The sequence below is a fragment of the Heteronotia binoei genome, chromosome 10, assembly GCF_032191835.1.
Source record: "Heteronotia binoei isolate CCM8104 ecotype False Entrance Well chromosome 10, APGP_CSIRO_Hbin_v1, whole genome shotgun sequence".
Lineage (NCBI taxonomy): Eukaryota > Metazoa > Chordata > Lepidosauria > Squamata > Gekkonidae > Heteronotia > Heteronotia binoei.
Genome location: NC_083232.1, coordinates 82,368,738 through 82,388,268, shown reverse-complemented (window position 1 = coordinate 82,388,268; position 19,531 = coordinate 82,368,738). Strand labels below are relative to the sequence as shown.

General features: G+C 40.7%; 1 protein-coding gene across 1 annotated transcript in view; it reads right to left on the bottom strand.

Annotated features, from left to right (window-relative positions):
- Positions 1–19,008, bottom strand: part of CDK13 (cyclin dependent kinase 13) — a 52,200-nt gene extending 33,192 nt beyond the window's left edge. Inside the window, exon 1 of the mRNA XM_060247663.1 lies at positions 17,762–19,008. Within this exon, the coding sequence (XP_060103646.1) occupies positions 17,762–19,008 (1,247 nt within the window). The remainder of the gene's footprint in view (positions 1–17,761) is intronic.
- Positions 19,009–19,531: the final 523 nt, after the last annotated feature.

Here is a 19,531-nt window from a genome sequence, read left to right as displayed (position 1 = left end):
GGGGATATTAAAAAGTTCTGATTTATTTTAAACTCTGCCTCACTATTGGAAAAGTATCTCAGATTTTATGTTGACAGAAAATTAAGAACATATCTCATTTTGAAATTCTTAAGAGCAGAAACCAACCTGAAATCTGAAATTTGCTTCAGTAATTTTTAGTACCTAAGAATTTTGATTTTTAAAAAATAGATTGCTATGTCAGAGTACTTATGTTATACAATCCTTTAGCTCAGAAGATAGAGGTCTTTTGAATAATCATTGTAACTTGCAAACATCTTTATATAACAGCAACTGAAAACAATTTATTAAAGAGAGAAAGAAAACCTGGTAGATATACTGGAGTTTTATTTAAAAGGCTTTTCTGCTACTTATAAACCTTTAAAATAGCCTGTATTTAGTAACTGCATCAACAAACTAAGGTAAAACGGAGACTTCCGGGGTTGGAAAATGCCGAGCTGAACTGCTTCTCAGAAGGGGAGCAAGCTGGAACTTCTGTTCGAGGTAGTGGAAAGCAATCTAATGCCTACTGCCTACTTTTCTCAGTCAGAGATCAGTCCAAGATATGCACAGGAAACTTTGAGGAGATTTACCTTGGCTAAAAGGAAGTCCCGGGGGGGCCTCCTTTGAGGGGTCTCCGGAGATGAGTTGCATTTTCATCATCTGCAGAAGTTTCCAGAGTAATTTATTTGACATAAGCTCGACAGGATCCTAATCTTCATTGATACGGCTAAACATCTAAAGCTATACAAGACTGGTGATGCTCTGGATAACTACAGAAAAGGTACAGATTGCTATCTTTCATTCCAGGACTAATTAAAGTTAAACAAAATAAAATCAGAAGGTGGGAAATTGAAATCTAGAAAGCTTGGAAGAAGGGGAGAAGGGGCAAAATTTGGACTTTGTAAATTTAAAGGACAGTGCTAGAAAGGAATTTATTGTTTTGTCTACTTGCAGTTTTGGAGAAAAAGCCCCATCATCATAGATTTGCAGCTCCCGCAGCCAACACAGGAAATACGTCAAGTATTGTGAGATCTCTCTACCAGCGAAAACAGGATTTGGTGGCAAGCAAAGCAGGAAGTATCAGATGGAAAAGGGAAATCATTGAAGCAGCCAGCCTACTCTAGGACTATAATATCATAGAAAAACATCGGCAGCCATTGCTAGGAGGCTAAAATGTAAATAATTTTTTTAAAGTGTTCGGGACATTAAAAATTGGTGGAGCCGACAGAGGTGACGATTATAAGGTAAATACTATTGAACATTACTGTTAATAACCATTTTAGAAGCCTCTAGAGGAAAAAGGAATAAATTTTTAAAGTGAGGCAGAAAGTCACGACCGCCATTTTAGAAAAAATAAAAACTTTAAAAATTAATATCTGAGCCCAGGAGGCTCTGAGGACAGCGAAATTAAGCTTATTGGAAAGAGCAAGCCTCACTCTTTTAAATCTGATAGTTGAAATTTAATTTGGTGAGGTCAAAATTTTCGGTGTTTTTACATGTCAGACCACAAGCAAACCCGTGCAAGGACTGCTTCACTGGAGAAAATGCAGGACCAATTAGATGCAATGGAAGCCAGGATAATGAAAGGGATTAAAGAGATGATAACCGCTTCCAAAGAAGAAATCAGAAAAGATATTGAAGAGCTAAAAAAATATATAGAGGATCTCAAAAATGAGACTGTGGTAACATCAAAAAAAAGTGCAAGAGGTGGAAGGGAGAGTGAAAGTACATGATTCCACCTTGTTAAAAATACAAGAAAAAGTGGCAATTAATGACTGCAAATTGATGGAGACCCAGATACGTTTGAGAGGAGTACCTGAGGATGAAGAAATTGATTTGAAAGAATATATAATAAAAATAATTGCAGAATTTTTTGGAGGAAGATCCTGAAGGGACTAGAAACATGTATGACTATATGTATAGAGTGAACTCACTATATGCCAAAAAAAATAATCTACCAAGAGATGTGGTTATAAGATATATGACAAAAGAAATGGTGGGGAAAATCATGAATAAAAACTTTGAAAAGACATTGATAGTCGGAGGCAACAGAGTAAGAATTATGAAGGAGTTGCCAAGAAAAGTGATAAATGACAGAAGAGCATATAAGAAATTGACAGAAAAATTATGGGACAATGAAATGAGGTATAGATGGATAATACCTGAAGGTTTGAGCTCTGAGCTACAAGGAAAAAGGATTACAATTACAAGCACACAGGAACTGCGTGGATTTTATGAAGAACATAAAGAATTTGCACCATGATGGATTACAAATTATTATCTTGGAATGTAAATGGACTAAATTCACCACAAAAAAGAAAGGCAACGTTTCATTGGATTAAAAAGCAAAATTGTAATATAGGTTGTTTACAAGAAGTTTATATCAAACAAAAGGATCACAAATTTTTATGGAATAAGCAATTGGGACTAGAATTTCATTCAATGGCTAAACAGAAGAAAAGGGGAGTGATTTTTTTATATTAAACAAGAATTGGACCCAAAATTAGTGTTTAAAGATAAAGATGGAAGATTTGTAGTGGTAGAAATAATATTAAATGCAAAAAACCGTTGTTACTGGGAATGTATGCACCAAATAGAGCAAAGGATGCTTTTTTAAAAGACATTATACAACAACATGATGAAGTAACATATGATCAAGTTTTGATAATGGGGGACTTTAATGGAACAATTAAGAACACACTGGATAGGTCTGGGGGAAAAAAATAATAAGGAAGGAAAATTGCCAAAGTCTTTTTTTGGATTGGTCAAACAAGAAAATTTGGAGGATATACGGAGGAAATTTAATCCTGAAGTGTGGGACTATACCTTTTTTTCAGCAAGACCTAAAACTTTTTCCAGAATTGACATGTTGTGGGGTACTAAAGATTTAGGCCTTATAACAAAGAAAATAGAGATTTTACCTAAAATAGGGGCTGATCATAACCTAATAATGTGGATTACAAAATTGTCTAAAAAGTCGAGAAGATGGAGATTGAATGAAGACTTACTACAGAAGAAATAGTGACATCTGTAGAAAATGAAACTAAAGCTTTCTTCCAAATAAACGATAAAGAAGATACAGAATTTCAGACGGTGTGGGATGCTTATAAAGCAGTAATGAGACGAATACTGATTGCATTGAATAATAAAGACAAGAGGGAAAAAGAAAAACAGATGCTGGACTTTCAAAATGAAATAAAGAAAAAAGAAGGGGAACTGAGAAAAAGGCCAGGGAAAAAGAAAATTATGAGGGAGATTACAATATTACAAACACAAATGAGTCATTTGTTAAATAAAGAACTGGAATGGAATCTGAAAAGATTGCAGCAGAAATCTTTTGAGGGAGCAAATAAACCTGGAAAATATTTGGCTTGGCATCTGAAGAAAAAGAGAGAAAGTAAAATTATTAATAAAATTGTGGTGGAGGGAAGAGAGGTGGTAGATCAAGAAGGAATAAAAAGAGAATTCTTTAAGTATTATGCCAAATTATTTAAGGGTGTTAAAATAAAGAAAAGAAAAGATGGAGGAGTATTTACAAAAGATTAAAATAGCACCCTTAACAGAAAATATGGGAAAAGTTTTGAATGATCCAATTGAAAAAATAGAAATTGAAGCAGCAATTAATGCAATGAAAAATGGAAAAGCACCTGGGCCAGATGGATATACAGCTAAATTTTTTAAAACCTTCAAAGAGGAGTTAATACCGAAATGTCAGAAATTGATTAACATGATAAGAAAAAATGGGAAAATACCAAATACGTGGAAGGAAGCTGTTATTTTGTTGATTCCAAAGGAAGAGATGTCATGAATGTAAAAAATGATAGACCAATCTCACTATTAAATAATGACTATAAAATATACACAAGAATCTTGGCAGAACGGCTTAAACAACATTTGACAAATTTTATAGATAGATAGATAGATAGATAGATGAATTTATTGTCATTGTTCTCAACAAAAAGAGAGCAACGAAATGAGGTGCTCTTCCACAAACATACCAACACATCAAACACACATATTCATAAACCATTTAAATACATCTGAAACCATTAAACCATTTAAACCATTAAAACCATTTAAATACATCTAAAACGGATAAACATTCATAAAACCATTAAAACCATTTAAACCATTAAATAAACATTCATAAAACCATTAAACATTCATAAAACCATTAAAACCATTTAAACCATTAAATACATCTAAAACAGATAATCCTTCATAACCCTGCATTTAACCTAACCACAGCACTTGGATAGAAACTGTCCTTAAATCTGTTTGTCCTAGCCTTCAACACTCTATATCGTCTACCTGACGGTAAGATCTCAAAAAGCAAATGGCCCAGATGTGTATGGTCCCTTAGGATCATTTGTATCTTCCTTTTACATGCCATATTATACAGATCCACCAATGAGGGGAGAGAACATCCACAAATCTTTTGTGCTCTTCTCGTCACTCTTTGGAGCACCCTTCTCTCTGCTTCCGTGCAGCTCCCAAACCACGCGCAGAGGCAATAAGATAAAATGCTCTCAATGGAACTACGATAAAAGGCAACCAGCAGACTCCCTGACAGTTGTAGTGATCTTAAGAGTCTTAAGTAGTATAGTCGTTGCTGGGCCTTTTTCTCTAGAGCTAAAGTATTTGCCCCCCATGTTAGATCCTGTTTCATGGTAATTCCCAGAAACTTCCATTCTGTCACCTGTTCTACCATAACACCATCAATAAACAACGGCTGGGTGTCCAAACTACTCTTCCTGTAATCCACTATAATTTCCTTCGTCTTATTTATATTTAAAATAAGATTATTTACTTTACACCAAAGGGACAGCTGTTGAACTTCCCTCCTGTACGCAGACTCATCATCCTCAGAGATGAGCCCTACCAACGTTGTATCATCTGCATACTTAATGATTTTGTTACTCAGACTGCTGGAAACACAATCAGATGTGTAAATAGTGAAAAGAAGTGGACTCAAGACACATCCCTGAGGGGTGCCAGTATTTAAGATCTTCACGGAGGAAATATATCCATCCATTTTAACCTTTTGTGAACGACCTGACAAAAAATTCAAAATCCACTCACATATAGAGTCCGACAGCTTCAAATCTTTAAGCTTAGACAACAATCTATGGGGTGATATTGTATTAAAAGCAGAACTAAAATCTGCAAACAACATTCTAACATACGTCCCCTTTTTATCCAAATGCGATAAAGCAGTATAAAGAACAGTATTAACAGCATCCTCAGTAGATCTATTTTTCCTGTAAGCAAACTGATATTCATCAAAAATAACAGGAAGGCAGGAAATAATATATTTTCGAACTAATTGTTCAAAACACTTCATTATCACAGAAGTCAAGGCCACTGGCCTATAGTCATTTAAAACCTTTGCTGGCGTCCTCTTTGGTATTGGGACAATAAGGGAAGCCTTCAAACAAGTGGGAACAATGGATTGTGACAAAGAACGATTGAAAATCTCAGTCCACACCCCGGCTAACTGCCCTGCACATTCCTTTACCACACAACCAGGGATATTATCAGGACCTGCAGCCTTTCTAGAATTTACTGCCTTCATTATACACCTAACATCGTGCTCCCTCACAACGAAAGGAGCACCTTGCTCGGTCCCCAATGATGATGTTACTAGTAATTCCGCTTCCTTTTGATCCACTTCAAACCGGGCATAAAAAGTATTTAACTCCTCTGCCAGCTCCTGCTTTCCATTCGTACTAGCCTTTAGCGCCTTGAAATTAGTTAACTGCTGAATCCCCTGCCAGGCTTGTCTCAAATTATTCTGAGAAAGCCATTCTTCTATCCTGCCCTTATATGCAGCTTTGGCCTGTTTAATACCCCGCTTCAAATTTGCTCTGGCCACACTGTAAAGTGAGGCATCCCCAGACTTAAAAGCCTTATATCTCCTATGCAAGAGAAACCTAACAGTGCCAGTCATCCATGGCTTTTGATTTGGATAGGTTCGAATACACTTGTTTGTTGTAACAGTATCAATACAGTGGGCCATATACCCCAAAACTGTATCTGTATAACACTCTAGGTCTGGATGTTCAAAGATGTCCCAATTTGTTCGTTCAAAGCAGTCTTATAAAGGAAGATCAAGCGGGGTTTCTCCCCAAAAGGCAAATAAGAGACAATATTAGAACGGTTGTAAATATTGTAGAATATTATTTTTATTTAGAATTTATATCCCGCCCTTCCCACAAGTGGCTCAGGGCGGCTTGTGAAAGACATCCAGAAAAGGAAGTAGCATTATTCTTTGCGGATGCAGAGAAAGCATTTGATAATTTAAATTGGGACTTTATGTTTGCAGTAATGGAGAAAATGGAGTTGGGGGAAAACTTTATAAGGATGATAAAAGCAATATATACTGAACAACGTGCAAGGCTATGTATAAATGCAGATCTTACAGAAGACATGATAATTAGCAAAGGTACAAGACAAGGTTGTCCGCTTTCCCCACTGTTGTTTATAATGACTCTTGAAATCTTACTGATGCAAATCCAAGAAGATAAAGAAATAGAAGGATTAAAAGTAAAAGGATTTATTTACAAATATAGAGCATTTGCAGATGATATAATGTTTATAAATGAAAATCCCATACAAGTCACACCTTTGTTGTTAGCTAAAATACAAGAATATGGGAAACTGGTGGGACTTTGTATTAATAAAGAAAAATCAAAACTTCTATGTAAAAATATGCAAGTAAATAAGCAAAATGAATTGCAGAGGCTAACGGGTTGTGAAGTTACTTCTAAGGTAAAATATTTGGGTGTGGAGATAACAATGAAGAATATTGATTTGTTCAAAAATAATTATGAGAAGCTATGGTGTAAAATGGATGAAGATATGTTAAAATGGAATAAACTTAATTTGTCATTGCTGGGCAGAATAGCTGCAATTAAAATGAATATTCTACCAAGAATAATGTATTTGTTTCAAACTATCCCGATTGTGAAAGACAGTAAACAATTTAATAGAAGGCAAAGAAAAATTTCAGAGTTTGTGTGGGCTGGGAAGAAACCAAGGATTAAAATGAAAATTTTAACAGATGCAAAAGAGAGAGGTGGATTCCAATTACCAGATTTAAAATTATATCACGAAGCACTTTGTTTAGTGTGGATAAAAGAATGGATGATGCTGTTAAACAAAAAACTCTTAACGTTGGAAGGTCATGGAAATAAATTTGGCTGGAACGCTTAAATGTATTATGGGGGGGAAAAGATGGATGGTTTTTTCTCTCACCATTATATAAGAAATAATTTGCTAAAAACATGGATGAAATATAAGAAATATGGAGATGAGAGAAAACCGTTATGGATAGTGCCAGCAGAAGTAATAAAAATAACAGCTGAGACGGGTGAAGAAAAGCTGTTGTCATATAATCAACTATTAAAAATACAAAGTGGCAAAATAGAATTGAAAACTGCTGAAGAGCTGAATAATAAATATGATTGGTTCCAAATGCAACAAATTAAGAGCTTGGTGTATAATGATATTAAAACGGAAGGAATAAGAAAAGAGCAAACAGAAATGGAAAGAGTTCTGCTTGGAGACAATAAAAAAATTAATTTCAAAACTATATAAATTACTTTTAAAATGGTCTACAGAAGATGAAGTAGTGAAATCTCAAATGATTAAGTGGGCAATAAATGTAAATAAAGAAATACAGATGGAAACTTGGGAATATTTGTGGAAGAACTCTATGAAGCTTTCGACGTGTCATAGTATTAAAGAGAACTGTTTTAAAATGATGTATAGATGGTATATGACTCCTAAAAAGTTGGCAAAGATGAACAATAATATGCCAGACAGATGTTGGAAACGTAAAAAACATGAAGGTTCTTTCTACCATATGTGGTGGCCTTGTGAAAGAGCAAAAAAGTATTGGCAGATGATTCAACAAGAAATTTCTAGGATCTTAGGATATGAATTTAAGAAAATTGCAGAGACTTTTCTGTTGGGATTACAAATGGAAAAATTTCTAAAAGATAGAACTATAATTTGGTACTTGCTTTCAGCTGCTAGGACATTATATGCGCAGTTGTGGAAGCAAGAAAAAATACCAGAGAAATGGGATTGGATTGTAAAAGTTATGACATGGAGTGAAATGGACAAATTAACAAGAATTTTAAGAGACTATGACTTAGAAGTTTTTAAGATGGAGTGAACATAAGAACATAAGAGAAGCCATGTTGAATCAGGCCAGCGGCCCATCAAGTCCAACACTCTGTGTCACACAGTGGCAAAAAATGTTATATACACACATACACTGTGGCTAATAGCCACTGATGGACCTGTGCTCCATATTTTTATCTAAACCCATCTTGAAGGTGGCTATACTTGTGGCCGCCACCACCTCCTGTGGCAGTGAATTCCACATGTTAATCACCCTTTGGGTGAAGAAGTACTTCCTTTTATCCGTCTTAACCTGTCTGCTCAGCAATTTCATCGAATGCCCACGAGTTCTTGTATTGTGAGAAAGGGAGAAAAGTACTTCTTTCTCTACTTTCTCCATTCCATGCATTATCTTGTAAACCTCTATCATGTCACCCCGCAGTCGACGTTTCTCCAAGCTAAAGAGTCCAAGCTTTAGTGGAAAAGGTTCAGAAGATATTTAGAAAAAGAGTGGAAAATAAAAGGACAATGGACAATTTTTGATCATTAAGTCTTGGAAGGAAGAAGAATGTAAATTTTTGTTTTTATTAGTTAAGGATACCTTTTAATATTAGTATTATAAGTAAATAACACCGGCGGGGGTCAAGTAACGGGGGGAGGGGTGGTTAGAAAGTAATATATGGGATAGATAAAAAGAAGTTATTAATGATGCAGGAATAAGATATTGTTACCATACTGTTACTAAATGAAAATTGTTTTAACAAAAAACAAACAAAGGTAAAACTTATAATATTAAAACAATCAATGTCCTCAACATGACCCAGAATTATAAAAGTTATTTTTCTACATAATTTAAAAACAAAATATGCAAACAATTATTTGTATTTTGGAAGTGAAATTGCAAAAGATCACACACACACTGTATGATGGACTTCATTTAATGTCAAAGTTTTCCAAATCACTACAGATGCTGGGATTCAAATCACAGATTCCACCTTATTAAATACTCTTACCTTAAAGACAATGTATGTATAGAAAATACATATGCATATGCATATTCTCATGGTTCACTCAAAGGTATATTTTGTTGTCAATCATCACTGTAATGTGGCCCATCAAGTAATTAGTATGCAGTTTTGTTGAAGAAATGTCTTAAGTTCAAGGAGGAATAAGATTGGTACGCTGGTCACCTGCCCTCCTATTATGTAAGTGGAACCAAATATATAATGGCTACACATCTGGATGGTCCAGGCTCTCATTGGATCTTGGAAGCTAAGCAGAGTCAGCCCTGATGAATACCTGGATGGAAGACTCCGAGTCAAGGAAGCCCAGGGTCGCTGTGCAGAGGCAGGCACAATAGCAAACCACTCTGTTCATCTCTTGCCTTGAAAACCCTACCAGGTCAGCATAAGATGGCTGTGACCACACTTTCTACCATCAAATACACAATTATGTCAATAATGCCACTGTATAGATAACAGTTTAACTTTTTACTATTGGCACTTGTTAATGAGGGCTACTTGAACCACAGTAGGCAGGAGCAACCTAACATATCAATTTCTCTACTGGCTGCCTGCTTTCTCTGCAGCCATCTCCAAATATGGACAACAGCAATGGCAAAGGTAAGCTACAATTTCATTTTTAAAGTTAATTTCATTGTTTCACAATAGGGATGCTAACTACAAAAACAAACGGATCAAGCATATAGGCTGTTGTTATTTATTTATTTATTTTATTCAATTTCTATTCTGCTCAGGGTGGGTTACAACATTAGAGTCAAACAATAAATCAAACATTAAAATTGATAAAACTGTCACCCTAATAAGATGGCGTTCAGACAATGATGTCCCAATAACATCTAGTTTAAAAGATAGTAAATGCCCTGCTCTTAGCCAAGCCAAGACGAGGACTGTCATCTGTCGATCTTATAAATGATGACAGATGATAACCAGAGAGGGCAGATGGTATTTGGCATTTGATGTCCGCAGCCTCACCCAAAAGCCTGGCAGAATAGCTCAATCCTACAAGCCCTGAAGAACTGTAGAAGGTCTGAACTGATACCATCAGACCACTGGCATCTTTAGTTAAGTACTATAAACTCTGATGGGCAGCAGCTTTCCAGAACCTCAGACAAATGCCCTGGCCCTTGTTGAGGTTAAACAGATGTCTTTTCGGCTGGGGATCACCAGTAAATGCTGATCCAATGAGCACAAGGCTCAACAAGGCATATATGGGGAGAGGCAGTCTTTAGCCCCCGCCCCCACTCCCCCAGTAAGATTACTGCTTTAAAAATACTAACCTGTTCCCAGGAAACTGAAAAAGTCCTTTTGGACCAGTCAAATACCTAACCCTTAGTAAGAAGCCTGAAGCCTGGTTTAAATCAATATCTATTAAAAATCACTCATATAGAGCAATTCAGTAGGACTTAAGCACTGCTCATGCTTGAGTCCATTTATTCTCTTCCTTATCAGGAATCCTCTGTTTACTGAAATGAAGTTACAACCTGAGTCTTCATTAACTAAAACTCAATTTATAAAATAATTGTAAGGGCTATAGATGTTTCAGGTTGATGCTGCTACAAGAGCTTGATGCATGTCAATTAACAGAACCACAGTGCTATACAAGACATAAAAATAAACTGTATTATCTAAGGGGAGTTCAATAAACAATACCTGAACAATGCAAGTCCACCTTAGATCAATTTATGTACTTCCAACGTCACAAGCAAAGAGCAAATTTTAGGGTTCAACAAAATTATATGCATTGCAGGTGTTAATTTTAAAAGGGTCTCATCATGTCAGTAATTTCAATTATTAATCTGTTCTTCATCTTATGACTTTAACATTTACAGAAAAGCTTCCTCAAAATTCCTTCACGAAGAAACATGCAAAAATTGCAGGCAACCATGTTCATCCATAAGGTAAAAAACCCCCTTCAAATAAGAATTGATACCGTCAGACCACTGGCATCTTTAAGTACTGTAAACTCTGATGGGCAGCTGCTTTCCAGAACCTCAGACAAAACAGAACTTTTCCCGGCATTTGCTACCTGAGGTCCTTTAACTAGTGAGTGGAACCTAAAATGTGCACTTTCACTAAGCTGTGGATTTTCATCTGCAGCAGTAGTATAATACCTTTTATTAAATCCAGAATCACGCAGTAGCAAGCAAGCTTCCAAGTTCTCCAGAATTCTTTAGTAAGTTCAGTACAATGTTAGGGGAGGCATATGTCCTTTTCCACTTCTCATCCTCACTTTTTTTGCACCACACAACCCAATGAGGAAACAAATGAGTCAGGGCATGATTCCCTTCCCATCCATTTGCTATACTGAACATCCAACCTGATGAAGATTTCTGGAGAACCTGATAGCTTGCATACTATCCTGCTGAAGTGCTAGCTGATCCTAATAAAAGGATTTCAATTATTGCAACATTTGGATTACTTTCTCCAGAGCTTATCCTGAACATGTCTGTTGTGATACTTAGCTACAATAATAAGCAAGTGGATACTCTGAACAGGTGCCTGGAGAGGACATAATAGGCTGAATGAGGGCCAACAAACTGAAGCTCAATCTGTACAACACAGTGGTGCCATTAAAGAGTCAGCCTGTTCTGGATGGGACCGCACTCCTCCTGAAAGGACAAGCCCACAGTTTGGAGGTGCTATTAAGTCAGTGTTTATTATTGGAGGCTCAGATCCTCTCTTTCATACAGTGCACCTTTGTCATCTTTCAGGTGGTTCACTGGATGCAGCCCTACCTTCAAAAAGGGTGATGGGGGCCATGATCATCCACATCCACGTGCTATACTGATCATTCACATGCTATACTGTGGTGGCTGGAGGGTGTCTTTATAAAAGACAACTTGGAAACTTCCACTAGTCCCAAGTGGAGCAGCAAAATTACCATCTGGTAAAATTACTGTCTGGTATATATTCTACTTGGACATGGATGACCACCAAATGTTCTAATTTAAAGTACTATTTACACTTTACATCAGGGATCCCCAACTTTACAGAGCCTGTGGGCACTTTTGGAATTCCAACACACTGTGGTGGGTGCAACCACAAAATAGCCAACAATGCAAATGGCAGCCACAGCTTACCTTCTGTCACACAGTGAAAAGCCTTATGCTGTTGTGGCAGCTGCTGCCAAAGCAACTTATGAAAATATCTGCACAGCCTATCAAATCTCCGGTGGCCTTGCTAGGCAAAAGCCCCACCTATCCCCACCCACTTTGTAAAAACAATTGGTGGACACCAGGAAAGGTGCTGACAGGTACCCTGGTTGCTCTACACCGTATGGGACTAGGGCATTTTAAGGACTATGTATTCACATGTTATACTGCTCTAAACAGGTGCCTGGAGAGGGCATAATAGGCTGAATGAGGGCCAACAAAGTGGAGGTGCTATTAAGTCTGCTTATCACCGAGATGTTAGATCTAGTGGATGCTTAAGATCATTGAACGCCATCTTTTTTTCTTTTTTTTTTGTACTGAAACTAGCACCATTTTAGTAAATGGAGGTAATCTCTCAGATGGATCAAATTTAGTAAAACTTCCATCATATCTTCTACTACGGTAATAGAAAAAAGTATATTTTGCAAAAATTAAACAGAATTATATATTTTAATACTATGAGAATGTGACTAAAACATGTGTACACATGATAAAATTAAGAAACACAATGCAAACAGATTCGTTCCTACAGCCGCCCTGAGACACTTCGGTGAGAAGGGCGGGATATAAGTCTAAATATAAATAAATAAATAAATAAGAATTCATTGGGACTTACTTCTAAGTAAAATTGGAATTGGATTCCCTGTGACCATCAGCTATTACATTGAAATCAATAAGATTTAACAGCTTAGATTTGGCTAAACAGTGACCAATACTTTCAATATAAGCTAATACTTAGAAGGCAGGTACTGTATTGGAACAAATGTCCTGCTTTCTCTCAGCAGCCACTTAGCACAGAAATGCTGATGCCAGGAGCTGAGGTACCTGCACGGACTAAAGCCACACAAAATGAGTACTGTTTCTTACATCAGAACAGCCCTTTCTGCCAACAGAATGCTTCTTGCCCTGGCAGAAAGGAGGCATATGATCCAGCCCAAATGAAGTGTTTTGCTTTCGCAGTGGAGACTTGAATCAAATGACACATGCAAAAAAGGCTTCAATGTCCCACTTCCCTGTTCAGCACCTCACACCTCCCTGAGCAGCTTCTTCTGAATATCAGGCCAAGAGACACTCTGTATCAGAATCTATCCAAAGGAAAGTGCTGCCAGTGGCAAAAAAAGAAGCAGCTCTAGAACTTCTATCCACTGCCCTGCCCCCGCCATGTACTGTACACTTGTGGAGCTCATTCATAAAAACGCAAACAATTTGCAGATTCCAATTTGTCTCTTAATAAGCATGTTCAAGAACAGTGGTGTTCTCTTTTGCAAAGCAAAGCTAATACGCAAATGATTTTCAAAAATTAAGTTCACAAATGGGATCAAAGCAGATTAGATATAACAGTGATAAATCAGCATTAGTAAAGAACAATAGCAAGCAATTTAACACCATGGCATTGTTCAAGTACATTAGAATGCTTTTACCTACTTGAAGAATTAAGCAGTCAAGATAAAGCCTTCTCTCACACTGTTACAAATTAAGATTCATAGGAATGTCTCTAGTTCAATAATGAGGTAAAGGAAAAAGATTTTTCAAAAGCTGAACGTGTTTTTTAAAAATACATTACAGAGCATCTCTGGGTGGGCCCTCTGACCAGAAACTCAATTACATTATGAATGGCATATCATGGTTTACTTAAATTTTATAGAACTCTATACAAACAAACACATTTATCATTCTAGTTGTGCTATTTCAAGAAGTATCTTATCAAACGGTGATGTGTTTATTAAACAAAAACAGCAATGGAGCCATTTACATGGGAGTTCAGAAGTGGCCTCCATCTCCCTCCAACAATTCACCTTGATGAAATACTCAAAGGAGAGGTGATCTGGCACACCAGTGGTGTAGCATTTATTGCCATCAACTTCCATACAATAGTTTGGGAGCAAGGGGAGAACAACTGAAGGGGTGCAGGCTGAAAAGTAACCCTTCAGAGTTCCTGTTATCCTTTAGGTCTATAGCATTTCATACAAGGCCTCTGTTGATCAACAATGTGGCAAACCCAAGGCGGATGTTTTCAAGACTTCAGGATATATAATTAATTGTGATCAGAATGCCGAATACTAAATCTCAAACATCAGATTACTGAATATTGGAAATTGAAGGACTGATTTAAGGAAAATGTAGCATAGTGTATACCGATGTGAGTTTTATGTATTTTTAGGTTTTTATGTTTTTATTGTATAATTTTAATCATATTTAAACCGATTTCTGTTAGCTTTTACTGTTGTAAGCCGCCCTGAGCCCACCTCGGTGGGGTAGGGCGGGATATAAATCGAATAAAATAAATAAATAAATAAATACATACATACATACATACATACATACATCTTAACTTGGTGCAGAGAGTCTTCATGTTTAAACTATTACCTAATGCCCAAATATCCGACAGTATCATCATACGCTCCCCAAGTCTCAAATAAAAGTCTTGAGTGCCAACCCCACTTCTGTAAGTTTTGAATGCCACTCAAGATGTATGGGTTACTGCTGAGTGGTCATGCAGCCCTGTTAAGAATCAGAATAAGAAGTTGCGAAGCAAACAGCAGTTCCAGAATACAACATAGAGAACCACCATCTGGAAGAAATTAAAAGCCACTATAAGAAAGCACTGTCAAAATACCAGCATGTTTGCCTAGGACAAATCCCCAGGGCTATGACAACCATGTCAAACAGTCCCATAATCACAGGTAGCCCACATTATACTGAATCAGACCATTGGGTCCTTCAAGATCAGTACTGTCTACTCAGACTAGCACTAGCCCTCCAGAGTCTCAGGTAGATAGATGTCTTTCATATCTCCACAGCCTTTTAGCTGGCGATCCTAGGGACTGGACTTTCTGCATGCAAAAGCCTCTCCCCTGCCCTTTTCCTGAAGCAGGGTCGATCTAGGGGGGAGCAGAGGGGGCTCTTGCCCCAGGCACTGCCGGAGGGTGGGAACGCGCCAAAGTAGGTATGGAGTCTATTCTATGGACCCATAGATAGAATAGGCCCATAGGGAGGTGTCATCTTTTAATTGATGATGATATTGGATTTATATCCTGCCCTATACTCTGAATCTCAGAGCGGTCACAATCTCCTCTACCTCCCCCCCCTCCCCCCAAACAACAGACACTCTGTGAGGTAGGTGGGGCTGAGAGGGCTGTCACAGCAGCTGCCCTTTCAAGGACAACTCCTACGAAAGCTATGGCTGACTCAAGGCCATTCCAGCAGGTGCAAGTGGAGAAGTGGGGAAACAAACCCAGTTCTCCCAGATAAGAGTCCGCACACTTAACCACTACACCAAATTGGCCAAAATTTTATTTTGCCACCCCCTCAAAAAACATGTAGTAGATCAGGGCCTGTCCTGAAGGCTGCTGCCCTTACAAAAAAAACTTCTGAACAATAAACGTTTTGCCAGGAAGGACTTCCTCAGATTTAATAGTACAAATAGATTCCCCTGTATCTTCTTAATTTCCAACACATTTCTAGGGCAACAAATACACAGAATACAGATGACTGGATTTTAACTAGATAAGAGGGTAAAATGTTTCAGAAAACAATGACATCTGATCAAAGGCAAATTAAACATAATGTATTTGGGGAGTTAGTGTGTAGTACTACATGACTCAAAGTTAGTACATGGACCAATTTTTGGTGTACACTTTTAGTATCTGCTGGCACTATAAACAACCTTCTCTAGTGGTGTTGGGAGGAAGAAAAGTGGAAAGGGGAAGGAGAGTTACAGCAGAAATGTGAAAACTGTATCTACCCCAACACAGGTGTCTACCCTCATACCCTACCTTGTTGTAGCATGATCCACACTGATTAAATAGTATACTCAAGCGCAAAACACGATGTTCTTGACATCAGTTCTAGCTGCATTCCTCCCACCCACATCATATCCCATTCGTTATGCAAAAAATAATTCATACAAATAACAACTGTCCTCATTCCCATTTAGATCAGCAAACTTGTATTTGCAATACACTGAACTTAGAACAAACCACTGAATGATAAAAGAATGCTCTAAACTGAATCATCCTTGCTAGACAACTATTATCTTTTTTCTACAGAACCAGAAAAATTCAATCACAAGTGGGGGTTTAAAACTGGTTATAAAAATATGGTCACCCATTAAAATTCAGATGAAGGAGGCACAAATCAATGTTTTTTTTGGGGGGGGGGGTAATACAGAAGAGTTTTGAAGATCACCTCTCTAACTCTCTGGACTTCTGATCGTTAATGAGTTGAAATGAGTGAGTGCTCATGAGGAAAATTTAATTGCATGTCTAGGTGAAAGAGGCTCAAATATCCCAATACAGAGCATTTCACAATGTTCACCTCCATGGCAGTTCCATAAATAAAAACTGCCATTCATAGCACAATCACAAAGTCCGAAAAACTAAAAGACAAGACCAGGCCAAAGAACAGTGGAAAGCTCAGCAAAATCATTCCTAGGCATTTCAGCATACAGAAGAAAGATTAAGAGACACTATTCAAGAAGGGAAAAAAGCAACATCCATTGGCAAAGTAGGCACCTATCCGATTTATAAGACAGGAAATCAACAATTCACTGCTTTATGGTTGTGGCTATTTCAAAGCCTGTTCAACTAAGGTTATAGCCCTATGAATATTTACTAGGGAATAAGGTCTATCCAAATCGTACTTATTTCCAAATAAGCATGCACAAGATCACACTGCACATTTTTAGCAAATTTCTTGCCTTGTTATTGTTATCTTCTTATGAAGAGACAAAGACTTTTTAATATACAAGTTATCAAACATAACATGGTCAAAACTACCCAGCGATCACAGATTCAATTAACTCAGAATTGCTTAGAGAATTTCCCTATCCCACTACTTCTATGAATAACATTTTCAATGCTTCTTGACAAAATCTAACAAATAATTTATACTTAACTTATGCTTTAAGACCATATCACTAACACAAAATGTACTTAGGTCATTAGAGTTGGCTGAGAAGTTTAATGTAAAGCAGTGCAATCTGAACTCCAGCCGCAAAATCTAACTGAGCTCTCTGTTAAAGTGCAATGATACAGATAGTTTCTCAGTTCCCAAAAGAACTTTATATATTTTAAGCGACATTACTCCTATCAGTAAATCTTTATTTTGCTGCATGTCCTTAGAAAATACATTGCATATGTTTGCATTTACAATCAACCCTAAATGAGATCTGCTTTACCAAGACCCTCCCCCTCTAATTGTGGCAGTTTGCAGATAACACATCAGTTTGTCTGTCAAAATAAATGGGAACTCAAATCTGTCAAACTGCACCAACTAAATACCAGACATAGAAGAGTAGCCCCACTGATAGCAAGCCCTTTTAAGCAGTCTGCCTATCCATGCTGCTTGAGGGGGGGGGGAGGGTTCTTATCATACTTTAACAGCTACTAAGGGGGGGGGGGGAGATCCCTTGCATCTTGTGTTCCCTCAAGCACACCTCTCCCCACTGGGACTCACCTGACAGCAGGGCTGTAGGGGCTGCGAGACCGGCGCCAACTACTGTAGGGACTAGGTGACACCTCTCCACCCCGCTCATAGGAGCTGTGACGGCTGTAGCTGGGCGATCGTCGGCGGTAAGGGCTGAGAGAGGAGCGGGGACTGGGCGACTTGCGACTCCGCTGGCTCTGCGAGGCCCTGTGGGCCGGGGGGCTGTCATCCCGGCAGGGGCTGGGGGGCGACCGCTGCCGCCTGTAGGCCCGCGGCTCGGCCTTGTCTTCGCGGTAGGCCTTGGGCGGGTCCTTGTAGGCCGAGGGAGTCTCTTTGGCCGCTTTCGTCCGGCTCCGGTGGGCCTTACTGTCCCGGTCCTTCCTTCCGCTGCTGGGCGAGGCAACTGAGCCCTTCCTGCGGCCGTCGCTGCCGCCGCCGCCGCTGCTCCGGGGGCCCTCACGGTCCTGGCCGCCGCTGTGGTTGTGGCGGCTGCGGGACTTGGAGGAGGACGAGGAAGCCTCGACTCCCCCTCTGGCGGCCGCGGCCGCCCCCTCCTGCTGCGCCGCCGACTTCTCCTTGTCCTCCCCCCGCCGGCGGTGCTCGCGGTGCCGCTCCCGGGAGCGCCGGCCGCTGCTGCTGCGGTGCTCCCTCCGCGCCCGCCGGCTGCCCCGCTCCGACTCCGAGCGGCTCGGGCGCGCCTGGCTGCCCCCAACACCCCCGCCGGGGGAGGACGAGGCCGGGCTCCCCCCGCCGCTCCCCGCCCCGGCCGCCCCGCCGCCCCCCGGACCCTCAGACTGGGAGCTCACGTCGTCGTACTCCTCGGCCGCCGCCTCCACCAGCGGCCCCAGGCCCGCCCCGCTCCCGCGCCGCTCGGAGGCCGCCAGCAGGCCGCCGCCGCCCCCCACCCTGCCGCGCCGCCGCTTGTGCCGCGGGCCCGAGCGCCGCTTCCCGCGCCGCTTCCGCTCCCCCCCTTCCCCCCCGCAGCAGGAGGAGGCGGCGCCGCCGGTGGCCGCCAGGAACAGCAGAGACTGCGGCGGCAGCGGCGGCTGCAGGAGCGAGGGCTGCAGCAGCGGGAACAGCAGCGAAGGAGTCACGGCCGGGCCCGCCACCCCGGCAGAAGGAGGAGGCGGCGGCGGCGGCAGCGGAGCCGAGGCGTAGCGCTTCCGCCGGCGGTGGTGCAGCCGCTTCTTCTCCGCCACCGGCGACTCCGAGCCGCCCCAGCCCCGCACGCCGCCGCCGCTCCCGCCTCCGGACGCCGCCTCCGAGGTGCTCGGCATCGGGAAAGGAGAAGGACTCGTCAAGGCGCCCACAAAGAACAGCAGAAGGACGAAGGCGATGGAGAAGGGAGGAGGACGGCGAGGTAGGGCGCCATTCGGGGGAGAGGGCCGCCTCCTCCTCGCGGGACGAATCCGGGCCTCCTCCCAGAGAAAGAGTCCAAACAATTAAACGCCACAGAGAAGCTGCCGCCCGCAGGCGCCTACAACCACCTCCGCAGGCCGCCTCGTCGCCTGACACAAACGCGCCCCATCGCCCGGCCGGGCCCCGACTGAGGCCTGCGCGTCTTCCCTCACGGAGCTTCTGCCGCCAGCGTCGCCTCCCTGGCTCCCTCGGCGCTGCCGCTACTCCCGGCCGCTTCTCCTTTTCCTCCTCCGCCTCGCGAGCCGAAGGTGGGTGGGAAGAAAAGAGCCGCCGCCGCCGTCGTCGAACCGTCTCCGTCGTCCGCGCTCCGCTCTGCCTCTCTCACACAGAGATCGAGCGAAGGGAGACGGCCGGCGCGGCTGGCGGGACTGCGCCTGCGCG